The sequence below is a fragment of the Numenius arquata genome, chromosome 3 (genome assembly GCF_964106895.1).
Source record: "Numenius arquata chromosome 3, bNumArq3.hap1.1, whole genome shotgun sequence".
Taxonomy (NCBI): domain Eukaryota; kingdom Metazoa; phylum Chordata; class Aves; order Charadriiformes; family Scolopacidae; genus Numenius; species Numenius arquata.
In genome coordinates, this window is record NC_133578.1 from 26,293,416 (window position 1) to 26,308,196 (window position 14,781).

The 14,781-nt window shown below is 39.4% G+C and overlaps 1 protein-coding gene across 1 annotated transcript in view; it reads right to left on the minus strand.

Moving 5' to 3' along the window:
- TTN (titin) overlaps positions 1-14,781 on the minus strand; it is a 249,978-nt gene that overhangs the window by 112,131 nt on the left and 123,066 nt on the right. Inside the window, exons 162-169 of the mRNA XM_074144859.1 lie at positions 14,346-14,522; positions 9,138-9,251; positions 8,664-8,789; positions 8,316-8,399; positions 7,275-7,358; positions 6,122-6,205; positions 5,751-5,864; positions 5,277-5,402 (exon numbers count right to left, since the gene is read on the minus strand). Coding sequence (XP_074000960.1) covers positions 5,277-5,402; positions 5,751-5,864; positions 6,122-6,205; positions 7,275-7,358; positions 8,316-8,399; positions 8,664-8,789; positions 9,138-9,251; positions 14,346-14,522 — 909 coding nt within the window. The remainder of the gene's footprint in view (positions 1-5,276; positions 5,403-5,750; positions 5,865-6,121; positions 6,206-7,274; positions 7,359-8,315; positions 8,400-8,663; positions 8,790-9,137; positions 9,252-14,345; positions 14,523-14,781) is intronic.

Below are 14,781 nucleotides of genomic sequence, written 5' to 3' on the forward strand. Positions count from 1 at the left end.
ACTGTTAATTGTGGCTTCAGATGATTATACCTTTAAGTAGTTCTTTTGCTATTTTAATATCTTCTGTTGGTGGAGTAGGTGGTGGTGGTTTTCGCTTTTCAGGGATCTTCTTTTCAGGTTCCGGTGCTTTAAATAACATTAGGCAGATTTACTATAAATTTACTACCACAGTAGCTATGTGAAGAGTGACGTACAAATGCAAAGACGGTCATTTTCCATTTCCAGTGAAGCCAGTGAAAAAGTCTCATTTAATTAAATGGGAGCATGAAAAAGCCTTAGGCTATTGCTTTGTAGCATGCACACAATACAAATATCCAAGATGACTTAAAAAAGCATGTTAATAACACGAGAACAAAGGTGGGAAACTAAATGACAGGAAAACTCTTGTTGACAAGAAACAACGTGAAAGCATTTAAAATGATGTGATTGTTCTTAGAATTAAGAGATTAGAACTCATTTCCAAAACATAACAACAGTGGAAGAATTATGCAGAGACCTACAATATACAGGCACATGTGCACAGAACGACACAGCAAGAAAAAAACTGCACAGTAATGAAAGAAAGATGTCTGGCAGCCTCTGAGTGGGTACTTTGTGTACCTTCAACTGGTAGAGCCTCCTCTACTTGTGCAACTGGAATTTCTTCTTCTTCATGCTCAATCTCCTTTATGATTTCGTATTCTTTAAAGAATATTGATAACTAGTGTAAGTTTCCAATGATAAGATTGTTTCACATGAACAATTATGTAGATCTCACTAAAAAGAAAGCTACTCCAACAGACACAGACAAATACATGTTAGGATAAGTAATCACTCAGTATCTATTACCTTCGCAGTTAATACATGCTTTTGAAAAACTGCTCTCTTTTCTGTGTGAGAATGAATCAGGGTTGTCTGAAGGATAGTATTTTTTAATTGTGCAATATTAACTAAACATTAAATTTGTGGGTGAGTCACTGTAACTGGAAAGAATAAAAACTTCAATTCTCTCAAATCATTTAAGATTATAACAGCAATATAAACACTAGGTTTTTAGAGACTCAAATTTAGTGGGAATTCATTATTATCTCAAAAAGAGACAGATTTTGTTAGGAATATCCTGCCTAGAAGCGCATATGACTGGAAAATATTTATTTCTGAAAGTGGTATTTTATTTCCAAATATGAAAATATAATAGTAGATACGAGAAACATAGACTGGTATCAACTAAAATGTAAAGGGAATAATTTACAAACATTACAATGGGGAAAAAAGGACAACATATCTTAGTGCTTATGTTTGGAAGACAAGGACAAAGGATTGTCCTTACAGTAACAGCTATGATGGCATATACCTTCACTTGGGAGTGGTTCAGGTATTTTAGGAACAACAACAGGTACTTTCTCTTCTGCGGTAGGTTTCTTGGGCACCTCAGGCACTTAAAAAAACATTAGTTCCTTTTATTTTCATGTATATAAATGTACATATGAAACATAAAAACCACAAAGACATCTAGCAAACAGAAAATCACAGTAACAGTGGCCATAAGCATAAAAGACTGTTTGTACTCCAGTCTTTCCCAAGATAGTCTACATACAACTCACACATTTTATAGACTCAGTTATGAACAAAGAAAAGAGAGAAGAATAGAAAACATTCCTTCTCAGGAGATGCTTCCTGGAAATATATACCTTTGGCTGGAGGAGGCTCTGGCTTTTTAAATTCTGGCTTTTTAGGTGTTGTAAGAGATACTTTCTCTTCTGGGGCAGTTCTCTCTGGCATTTCAGGTGCTTTAAAGATATTAGTAAATTTTCATTTTTGTGAACATTAAGATACATACATACATACAATGGTATGACTAAAAAGAGTAAGGCATTCATAACATGAAGAATAAAATAAGCGACAGATTGTTTACCCAGATAGCTCAGCACTGGGTACATCAGTGAAACAAGGGAAAAAGTATTCAGACAAGAGGGAAGAGGAAATGTCCAGTCACTGTTGTATATACCTTTAACTGAAGGAATTTTATGTTTTTTAAGGACAGGTGCAGGCTCTGGTTTCTTGGGCACAGGCACAGACTCTGGTTTCTTGGGGACAGCCACAGGCTTCTTAGGTACTGCCACAGATTTCTCAGGCACAGCCACAGGCTTTGGGGGAACGACCACCGACACCTCCTCTTCTGGCTCTTCCTCCTTGGCCACCTCAGGCACTTTAAAGATATTAGTTCCTTTTACTTGACTGAGCTAAAGGTCAGGTACATACAGCCACAAGACAACCAAATGCTGCTTTCACCCCTCCACACAGAACACAGAGGGGCAAAAAGGCACCGAGTAGTGCAGAAACCCAGAGGGCACAGGAGGCTCTTTCAGAACACCATCGTATACCTTCAGGTGGAGGAGCTTCTGGCTCTCCAGGCTCAGCAACTGCTGCCACCTCTTCTGGTGCTTCCTCCTCCTCCTCTTCCTCCTCTGGGACCTCTGCCTCAGGCATCTCGGGCACTTCAAAGATATTAGTGTGTTTCATTTTACATTGGTGAAAACGTGCCAAGGAGGAGCAAAACCCAGGGCAACACAGACACAGCACATCACAACAGCCAGCTCAAAACCTCCCACACATGTGCAGCACCATCTACCCCGCATGCACAACCTTGAGAGTCTCAGACAGGAAACAGAGACAGGCCAAGAGAGGGTAGGACAACGCTTAAGAGAAGAAGATCAAATGTCTTCTTTGTTAAGTAATCCATGAAGACAGGTACCTCTGGGTGCTGGAGGCTCTGGTGCTTTGGTAATGGCCACAGGTACTTTTTCCTCACGAGCAGCCTTCCTGGGCACCTCAGGTGCTTCAAAGATATTAGTAATAGTCAGTTTTAGACATTAAACAGGAAGATGAACAATGAAACACAAACCGGAGGTGCGCTCAGCTCATGAAAGTAACCAAACTGGACTCACGGTATCAACCCGTGTTTCTCTCTCTCTCACTCACATACACACAAAACCACACACAGGCACAAGAACAGAGTGGTGATGCTACATAGGTTCTGTGAGAAAACTGTTGGCTATGACCAGGTACAGCTCAAGGGTGAGGTGTGCGTTAGGATATGCCTGCTCAGTACTCAGCAGCCTTCCCTCCCTGGGAGGAGAGACTGTCATTCTCAGCCCTGCTGGGATCTGGCTTTTCTCTGGGAGCCACCTTAGCCTGTTATTTATCTGCTGCCATTCCTCATAAATCTCCTGGTGTGGTGGTCAGTGACAGGGTGAGGAACCTAGTATTTCTCCTTTGTCCCTACTTCTGTCCTTTCACATTTCCATTCTTTCCTTATGCTTTTCTTTTTATTGGCTTATTTTCTTACCCTATTTAGCTCTCTTGCCTCAATTTTAATTTCACTGTGACAACTTCCACAGCCTGCATGGTTCACTAGTTTTGATAAACATTTCTTCTTCATTATAAACTCTACACTTACCAGCATGTTTTTATTAAGACTTCTTATGCTGTCACTTCTTCTTACTACCCTCATACGTGCATTTCTGAGTAAAAATAGATTTTTCATTTTGAAAGATTCATGTCTATCATATAAACTAACTGAGACTGTCAAAAGAGTCATGAAGACACCCACTGTGTCATTTTAAGGTAACAAAATTTGGCAGTAATCTGGAAAATTTTTGATCAAGTTTTAAAATATAATATTTTAGTATCTGCTAATGCAGAATATGAAAACAAAAGAGTAAGTTCAAAATATCATGTGGGTTGTTTATACAAAATTATAGATAATTGAATTCCTAACTGATACACAGCACAAAATGTTGAAATTTCAGGTATCCACAAACGGACAGCATAACAAGACGTCAGAAGTAACACGTAAGACAGTAAAAAACAGTCTCATTCTGGCTGATGTACAGGGTGACAGGTACCTCGAACTGGTGCAAGTTCTGGCTTTTTTGGCACAGCTACGGGTGTGGGCTCTTCCAGACCACCTTTCTTGGGCACCTTGGGCACTTCAAAGATATTAGTATGTTTTAGGTTTGTATATGAAACAACAAGACAATCAATAATACATGCATGCAGTCTTCATTGAGGAAGTGCTGTGGTTACAGTCACTCATCAGTTATGCTTTGCCTCAAACATGTGGAATGACCAGAGGTGTCAAATACATCACAGAGGAGATGGGAATTCTGTGTTCGGTTTCTGAGTCAAGGTGGAAATGTAGAAAACACATGCCCTCTCTGTAACAGCTGATTAGAGACTTATTTATGGAATTTTACTGTATTTGAGTATCAGTTTTGTATAATTCATGACTACTTTGTCATTGCAATATAATTTTTTTTAGGAAAATAACATTTGATTTGTCATTGCCACTTTTTTCTATCAATTATTTCTGTTCTTTACACCTCCTCTTCATTTTCAGTTTTCCACAATTCCTATCTTTTAGATTCTATTGTTTACAGAATTATATACTTTCTCTCCCCTCCTTTGGGTTGTATTAATGACCCTTTCATGTTCTAATAGGATGAGCAGTAGATATATCCAGTCTTTGCCTGCAAATCTACCTCATGTATACTGGCATTAATGTTACTTTTAAAGATGTAGAGAACTGATACTGTGCTATCATCCAGCACTACAGTCTATTAAAATATTCAGGGGTGCAACATTATGTTCTTTAATCTGAAGGCTTATTTGCAGGCTCTTCCTCAGAACAACATATTATTCTGTTTAAACTAAGCATTCAGTAAATGTTAATTCTTAAACTTCACAAAAAGTTCAGAAAGCTGCAGATATTTTTCAAGGAACTGAATCTAGTTTTTCCATTATGTTTTTGAAAAATCCATATTGTACATCATGTTTTTTATGCAGCTATCTCTGACAGGTCATCACCAGAAAAAAATAGTTCAAGTTAAATCCAGAAGAGCATAATGTTTCTTTCTAATGGTTATACTAATAGTGATGACGTGTACCTTTGGCTGCTGGTGGTTCTGGTTTTTTGGGTACATCAACAGGTGTTTTTTCTTGCAGGACAGCTTTCTTGGGCACCTTGAGCACTTTAAAGATATTGTTTCCTCTTAATTTTACAGTTAAGAAAAATATAAAAGATCACAACACATGATAAAATCAGAGTTTAGCTATTTCTAACACTGTAACATTCCCCTAGTGACTGGTTGGTTAGTCACAGATGCAATGACAGGCACAGCAGAGGCTAGCGATAGAGGACACGTAACAAATCTTACACAAAAGAAGGGATAGTAAATGAAAATATTAATCGATATAGTAAAAATAAAAAAAGCAACTTTATCCAGAAGTTATACCTTTAGCTTTTGGAGCTTCTGGTTCCTTAGGCACAGCCACAGGTTTCTTGGACACAGCAACAGGCTTTGGGGGAATGACCACTGGCACCTCCTCTTCTGGCTCTTCCTCCTCGGCCACCTCAGGCACTTTAAAGATATTAGTTCCTTTTACTTGACTGAGCTAAAGTTCAGCAAAAAGCCAAGCAGCAAAGCAGGAAAGTAAACCTTTGACAGACTACCAGGGAGTCCCCTTCAGACGACCACTCTTCCTTCAGGTGGACTACTCGCAGCAAAGAGCCAAAGTATGGGCTTAGGAGAGAGCACTTGCTGAAAAGCCCCACCCTTTCCTGCAGGCATTTACAGGCACACACAGACACACAAGACAACCAAATGCTGCTTTCACCCCTCCACACAGAACACAGAGGGGCAAAAAGGCACCGAGTACTGCAGAAACCCAGAGGGCACAGGAGGCTCTTTCAGAACACCATCGTATACCTTCAGGTGGAGGAGCTTCTGGCTCTCCAGGCTCAGCAACTGCTGCCACCTCTTCTGGTGCTTCCTCCTCCTCCTCTTCCTCCTCTGGGACCTCTGCCTCAGGCATCTCGGGCACTTCAAAGATATTAGTGTGTTTCATTTTACATTGGTGAAAACGTGCCAAGGAGGAGCAAAACCCAGGGCAACACAGACACAGCACATCACAACAGCCAGCTCAAAACCTCCCACACATGTGCAGCACCGTCTACCCCGCATGCACAACCTTGAGAGTCTCAGACAGGAAACAGAGACAGGCCAAGAGAGGGTAGGACAACGCTTAAGAGAAGAAGATCAAATGTCTTCTTTGTTAAGTAATCCATGAAGACAGGTACCTCTGGGTGCTGGAGGCTCTGGTGCTTTGGTAATGGCCACAGGTACTTTTTCCTCACGAGCAGCCTTCCTGGGCACCTCAGGTGCTTCAAAGATATTAGTAATAGTCAGTTTTAGACATTAAACAGGAAGATGAACAATGAAACACAAACCGGAGGTGCGCTCAGCTCATGAAAGTAACCAAACTGGACTCACGGTATCAACCCGTGTTTCTCTCTCTCTCACTCACATACACACAAAACCACACACAGGCACAAGAACAGAGTGGTGATGCTACATAGGTTCTGTGAGAAAACTGTTGGCTATGACCAGGTACAGCTCAAGGGTGAGGTGTGCGTTAGGATATGCCTGCTCAGTACTCAGCAGCCTTCCCTCCCTGGGAGGAGAGACTGTCATTCTCAGCCCTGCTGGGATCTGGCTTTTCTCTGGGAGCCACCTTAGCCTGTTATTTATCTGCTGCCATTCCTCATAAATCTCCTGGTGTGGTGGTCAGTGACAGGGTGAGGAACCTAGTATTTCTCCTTTGTCCCTACTTCTGTCCTTTCACATTTCCATTCTTTCCTTATGCTTTTCTTTTTATTGGCTTATTTTCTTACCCTATTTAGCTCTCTTGCCTCAATTTTAATTTCACTGTGACAACTTCCACAGCCTGCATGGTTCACTAGTTTTGATAAACATTTCTTCTTCATTATAAACTCTACACTTACCAGCATGTTTTTATTAAGACTTCTTATGCTGTCACTTCTTCTTACTACCCTCATACGTGCATTTCTGAGTAAAAATAGATTTTTCATTTTGAAAGATTCATGTCTATCATATAAACTAACTGAGACTGTCAAAAGAGTCATGAAGACACCCACTGTGTCATTTTAAGGTAACAAAATTTGGCAGTAATCTGGAAAATTTTTGATCAAGTTTTAAAATATAATATTTTAGTATCTGCTAATGCAGAATATGAAAACAAAAGAGTAAGTTCAAAATATCATGTGGGTTGTTTATACAAAATTATAGATAATTGAATTCCTAACTGATACACAGCACAAAATGTTGAAATTTCAGGTATCCACAAACGGACAGCATAACAAGACGTCAGAAGTAACACGTAAGACAGTAAAAAACAGTCTCATTCTGGCTGATGTACAGGGTGACAGGTACCTCGAACTGGTGCAAGTTCTGGCTTTTTTGGCACAGCTACGGGTGTGGGCTCTTCCAGACCACCTTTCTTGGGCACCTTGGGCACTTCAAAGATATTAGTATGTTTTAGGTTTGTATATGAAACAACAAGACAATCAATAATACATGCATGCAGTCTTCATTGAGGAAGTGCTGTGGTTACAGTCACTCATCAGTTATGCTTTGCCTCAAACATGTGGAATGACCAGAGGTGTCAAATACATCACAGAGGAGATGGGAATTCTGTGTTCGGTTTCTGAGTCAAGGTGGAAATGTAGAAAACACATGCCCTCTCTGTAACAGCTGATTAGAGACTTATTTATGGAATTTTACTGTATTTGAGTATCAGTTTTGTATAATTCATGACTACTTTGTCATTGCAATATAATTTTTTTTAGGAAAATAACATTTGATTTGTCATTGCCACTTTTTTCTATCAATTATTTCTGTTCTTTACACCTCCTCTTCATTTTCAGTTTTCCACAATTCCTATCTTTTAGATTCTATTGTTTACAGAATTATATACTTTCTCTCCCCTCCTTTGGGTTGTATTAATGACCCTTTCATGTTCTAATAGGATGAGCAGTAGATATATCCAGTCTTTGCCTGCAAATCTACCTCATGTATACTGGCATTAATGTTACTTTTAAAGATGTAGAGAACTGATACTGTGCTATCATCCAGCACTACAGTCTATTAAAATATTCAGGGGTGCAACATTATGTTCTTTAATCTGAAGGCTTATTTGCAGGCTCTTCCTCAGAACAACATATTATTCTGTTTAAATTAAGCATTCAGTAAATGTTAATTCTTAAACTTCACAAAAAGTTCAGAAAGCTGCAGATATTTTTCAAGGAACTGAATCTAGTTTTTCCATTATGTTTTTGAAAAATCCATATTGTACATCATGTTTTTTATGCAGCTATCTCTGACAGGTCATCACCAGAAAAAAATAGTTCAAGTTAAATCCAGAAGAGCATAATGTTTCTTTCTAATGGTTATACTAATAGTGATGACGTGTACCTTTGGCTGCTGGTGGTTCTGGTTTTTTGGGTACATCAACAGGTGTTTTTTCTTGCAGGACAGCTTTCTTGGGCACCTTGAGCACTTTAAAGATATTGTTTCCTCTTAATTTTACAGTTAAGAAAAATATAAAAGATCACAACACATGATAAAATCAGAGTTTAGCTATTTCTAACACTGTAACATTCCCCTAGTGACTGGTTGGTTAGTCACAGATGCAATGACAGGCACAGCAGAGGCTAGCGATAGAGGACACGTAACAAATCTTACACAAAAGAAGGGATAGTAAATGAAAATATTAATCGATATAGTAAAAATAAAAAAAGCAACTTTATCCAGAAGTTATACCTTTAGCTTTTGGAGCTTCTGGTTCCTTAGGCACAGCCACAGGTTTCTTGGACACAGCAACAGGCTTTGGGGGAATGACCACTGGCACCTCCTCTTCTGGCTCTTCCTCCTCGGCCACCTCAGGCACTTTAAAGATATTAGTTCCTTTTACTTGACTGAGCTAAAGTTCAGCAAAAAGCCAAGCAGCAAAGCAGGAAAGTAAACCTTTGACAGACTACCAGGGAGTCCCCTTCAGACGACCACTCTTCCTTCAGGTGGACTACTCGCAGCAAAGAGCCAAAGTATGGGCTTAGGAGAGAGCACTTGCTGAAAAGCCCCACCCTTTCCTGCAGGCATTTACAGGCACACACAGACACACAAGACAACCAAATGCTGCTTTCACCCCTCCACACAGAACACAGAGGGGCAAAAAGGCACCGAGTAGTGCAGAAACCCAGAGGGCACAGGAGGCTCTTTCAGAACACCATCGTATACCTTCAGGTGGAGGAGCTTCTGGCTCTCCAGGCTCAGCAACTGCTGCCACCTCTTCTGGTGCTTCCTCCTCCTCCTCTTCCTCCTCTGGGACCTCTGCCTCAGGCATCTCGGGCACTTCAAAGATATTAGTGTGTTTCATTTTACATTGGTGAAAACGTGCCAAGGAGGAGCAAAACCCAGGGCAACACAGACACAGCACATCACAACAGCCAGCTCAAAACCTCCCACACATGTGCAGCACCGTCTACCCCGCATGCACAACCTTGAGAGTCTCAGACAGGAAACAGAGACAGGCCAAGAGAGGGTAGGACAACGCTTAAGAGAAGAAGATCAAATGTCTTCTTTGTTAAGTAATCCATGAAGACAGGTACCTCTGGGTGCTGGAGGCTCTGGTGCTTTGGTAATGGCCACAGGTACTTTTTCCTCACGAGCAGCCTTCCTGGGCACCTCAGGTGCTTCAAAGATATTAGTAATAGTCAGTTTTAGACATTAAACAGGAAGATGAACAATGAAACACAAACCGGAGGTGCGCTCAGCTCATGAAAGTAACCAAACTGGACTCACGGTATCAACCCGTGTTTCTCTCTCTCTCACTCACATACACACAAAACCACACACAGGCACAAGAACAGAGTGGTGATGCTACATAGGTTCTGTGAGAAAACTGTTGGCTATGACCAGGTACAGCTCAAGGGTGAGGTGTGCGTTAGGATATGCCTGCTCAGTACTCAGCAGCCTTCCCTCCCTGGGAGGAGAGACTGTCATTCTCAGCCCTGCTGGGATCTGGCTTTTCTCTGGGAGCCACCTTAGCCTGTTATTTATCTGCTGCCATTCCTCATAAATCTCCTGGTGTGGTGGTCAGTGACAGGGTGAGGAACCTAGTATTTCTCCTTTGTCCCTACTTCTGTCCTTTCACATTTCCATTCTTTCCTTATGCTTTTCTTTTTATTGGCTTATTTTCTTACCCTATTTAGCTCTCTTGCCTCAATTTTAATTTCACTGTGACAACTTCCACAGCCTGCATGGTTCACTAGTTTTGATAAACATTTCTTCTTCATTATAAACTCTACACTTACCAGCATGTTTTTATTAAGACTTCTTATGCTGTCACTTCTTCTTACTACCCTCATACGTGCATTTCTGAGTAAAAATAGATTTTTCATTTTGAAAGATTCATGTCTATCATATAAACTAACTGAGACTGTCAAAAGAGTCATGAAGACACCCACTGTGTCATTTTAAGGTAACAAAATTTGGCAGTAATCTGGAAAATTTTTGATCAAGTTTTAAAATATAATATTTTAGTATCTGCTAATGCAGAATATGAAAACAAAAGAGTAAGTTCAAAATATCATGTGGGTTGTTTATACAAAATTATAGATAATTGAATTCCTAACTGATACACAGCACAAAATGTTGAAATTTCAGGTATCCACAAACGGACAGCATAACAAGACGTCAGAAGTAACACGTAAGACAGTAAAAAACAGTCTCATTCTGGCTGATGTACAGGGTGACAGGTACCTCGAACTGGTGCAAGTTCTGGCTTTTTTGGCACAGCTACGGGTGTGGGCTCTTCCAGACCACCTTTCTTGGGCACCTTGGGCACTTCAAAGATATTAGTATGTTTTAGGTTTGTATATGAAACAACAAGACAATCAATAATACATGCATGCAGTCTTCATTGAGGAAGTGCTGTGGTTACAGTCACTCATCAGTTATGCTTTGCCTCAAACATGTGGAATGACCAGAGGTGTCAAATACATCACAGAGGAGATGGGAATTCTGTGTTCGGTTTCTGAGTCAAGGTGGAAATGTAGAAAACACATGCCCTCTCTGTAACAGCTGATTAGAGACTTATTTATGGAATCCTACTCTATTTAAGTATTAGTCATGTATCATTCATGACTGTGTCTTCTGTGCTGGTTTTGGCAGTTGCTGTCATCTTTTTATTTGTTGCTTGGATATTATCACTAGTTTTGTTTTTCAAGTTGACTTCATCTTTCTTTTTCTGCCTTTGTATGTCTCCTATTTTTTTTTTTGCTTTGCACATTCTTTCATGTAACAACTCTGGCTTCCATTCTAATCACTAGATGTTGCTTATAACTGTTTCCTCTTATATTCATTTAAATTATTTAAATGCTTAAGTATCATCACTGTGAGGTGGTACTTCACTTGAAGAATGTCATTGTATTTCAGATGGAGATAATCTGGCAGCAGGCAGAATGTTTACTTTTCTGGCCAGTACTTGGGATTTTCTAAAGGAAATTAAATGATGCAGCACTGCATCAATCTGTGGTGTATACAGTTTTAGAGTATTTTATATAATTTTTTAACATTTTAATTAAAAAATCTTTCATCCTTATTAATCTGAGAAAGCAAATGCCTCTTATAAGGCTCAGTGAATTAGGTGTTCACAGGAGCTTTACAAGTCTTTGGTGCTATTTGTACAATGTAATAACTTTACAAATCACAGAGTGGCGAATGTTGACATATGACCAAAATGCAGGCGAATAACAGTTTAAAGAAAAGATTCTGCTCCATGGTGCTACCCATGGCAAGATAGATACATATAGATAGTCGTAATTATTTTGCTGTTTGTACAGAAACTGCTACTCTCTACCGAAACCTTCCGTTTCTGATTATTTTGTCCTTTCTCATAGAATTGTATAATCATTTAGGTTGGAAAAGACCTCTAAGATCATTGAGTCCAAGCATAAACCTAACACTACCAAGTGCCACTAAGCCATGTGCTAAACCATCCTTACCAATAATGTGAACAACAGTTTATACATTCATTCTCTTACAAGAATCCATAAAGTTTTGGCATTTATTTGTAGACAGGAGTTCATCGTATCTGTTTTATTTATTGCTATAGCTCTTGAAATCAAATCTTACCTCCTCAACTTTTAAAAAACAATACAACAAAAGTTTGGATAGTTTTAGTTGAGGAAACATTTGACACCCCTGTGCAGCAATTAATATTTTGTACATCTCTCGCACATTTTTGATATCAGAGTATACAGTGAAAGATAAATTTAGAATGAGATTAATTTAAAAAAAAACGAGACCCTTCCTTATGATGATAATCATGGTGGCATGTACCTTTAGCAAGTGGAGCTCCCATTTTTTTAGATAGAGCAATGGGTACTTTCTCCTCTGGGACAGTCCTCTCGGGCATCTCAGGGGCTTCAAAGATATTAGTGCATTTCATTTTACAATTACAATACAAATGAGCATAAGCACAGAGACTGAAACACAGAGGACAACAGAAATGTTCTGAAGTAACAATTTTGCACACACTCATACTCAGTGCAATTTGTTTAGCAAGAGTCATTTAAAGCCTCAGATTCGAAATGACAGACAGGACACAAGAGGTTAAGATAATACTTAAGAGAAGAAGATTTTATGTATTTATCATGTATTCATGATAACATGTACCTCTGGCTGATGGACGGTCTGATTTTTCAGGAACAGCTACAGGAATTTTCTCTTCTGGGACAGCCTTTTTGGGCACTGCAGGCTCTTTAAGATATTAGTATCATTTAGTTATGTGCATTAAGCTTTAAAATGAGCAGTGAAACATAATATACTCAAAAGAAGGAAAAGAGATCCTGTTTGTAAGAGATACCTTTAGACTGTAGAGCTGCTCTCTTTTTAGGTATAGCAACACTTTCTTGCTTTTCGGCCAGCTTGGCTGGTGGTGGTTCCTCAGGTGCCAGAACAGGCTCTGGTTCTTTGGATGCTGCTTCAGGCTTCGGTTTTTGAAGTGCCGTAGAAGGCTCTAGTTTTTGGGGTGCTAAAATTGGTTCTGGTTCCTCAGGCACCATGACAGGCTCTGGCTTGAATGGTGGCACAACAGGCTTGGATTTTCTAGATACTGCAATAGTCATTGATTTTTGGAAATCTGCAACAAACTCTGTTTCTTCAGGTGCTACAACGAACTCTGTTTTTTGGGGTGGAACAAAAGGTTTTCTTTTGGGGGGCATCACAACACGTTCTGATTTTTGGGTTGATGAAACTGTCTCTGACTCCTCAGGCACCACAGTGAGCTCAGATTCCTCGAGGGCCATGAATGGCTCTGGTTTTTGGGGTTCCACAACAGGCTTTGGTTTTGTGGGCTTCACACCATGCTTTAGTTTTTGGGGTGCCACATCAGTCTTGGGTTCCTCAGGTACCACAACAAACTCTAGTTTCTCAGGTACCATAACACGCTCTGGTTTTTGGGATGCCAAAACAGATTCTGGTTTTTGTGGTGCCAAAATGGTCTCGGGCTCCTCCGGTGCCACAACACGCTCTATTTTTTGGGTTGCGACAACAAGCTTTTGGTTTTGGGCCACTTTAGCAGATTCCAGTTCTTGAGGTTCTACCTCTTGAGGCTTTGGTTTTGGGGGTTCTGCAATGGGCTTTGGTTTTCGGGAAACTGGAACAGGTACTTTCTTTTCTGGGAAAGTTGTCTTGGCCACTTTATGTACATAAAAGATATTAGTTTTAAATTAAACAACTGCACAATCATACCAAATTTAAGTGAATCATCAAATGTAAAACCACAATTACAATGAAAACATTAAAAACATATCAGGTATCAGTCATTTATGTTGGCCTTTTTAAGGAGGAACATACCACATTTTGGCTTTTCTCTCCTTTCTCTCAAATGCCCCCCAAAGCTTCATGCCCCCATATGCAAGTGCACATGTGCACTGATAGCATAACAAGCTATAAGTAAAACCTATTATAATTATAAACAGAATGGACAGGATAGAAGATATTAATAACACTGCGGGTAATAAGCTGAAGACTCTTTCAAGAATTAGCAGTGATGGTATCTAGTTTTTCTTGGTGGAGCTTCTGGCATTTCAATTGCATTGATATCTTCTGCTCTTTGCTACTAGAATGGGTACTTTCTTTTCTTTTACTGTATCACTTTAAAGATATTAGTTGTGGCTGTTTTCATGAACTCAAGTGGGTAGAATGGTAAGAATAATCCAAAATAGTAAGAAGAATTGAAGTATAAAATAGAGACAATTCAGACATCCAAGATTTGTCACTACTTTTCAAAAAGACCACATATATCTGTTTCACACACATATGCAGATACATAGAACAAGTATAATTTAGAATCTCAGAAAACAGAAAGCCTGTAAAATCACAGTGTTAAAGACAAGAGGAAAATGTTACTTCTGTTATTTTATTAGTGTTGAGATTTACCTTGCTCTGGTAGAGGTTCTGGTTCTTCAGGTGCAGCCTCTGGTTCTGGGACAACCACAGGTTCTGGTTTTTTAGGCACAACCTCCGGTTCTGGTTTTTTAGGCACAACCTCCGGTTCTGGTAATTTAGGCACAGGTATTTTCTTTTCTGGAACAACTTTCTTCGACACCTCAGGTTCTTTAAAGATATTTATTTGTTTTACTTTCAGGAATTTGAAGAATAGGAATTAAAAAGGTGACAATAGCTCCAAGGTGAAAATTATCAAACAGCATCAGAAAAAAAATACCCCTTATAAATAGTCTGTGGATTTTTCTGTCTTGCTTGATGCACTGTTGCTTACTGGGAGCTAGTCATAAGTGAAGAAAACAACACAATCTGTACCATTTATAAATATCAGAATATAAAAAAAAAGATGATAACATAAACTTTAAAAAGA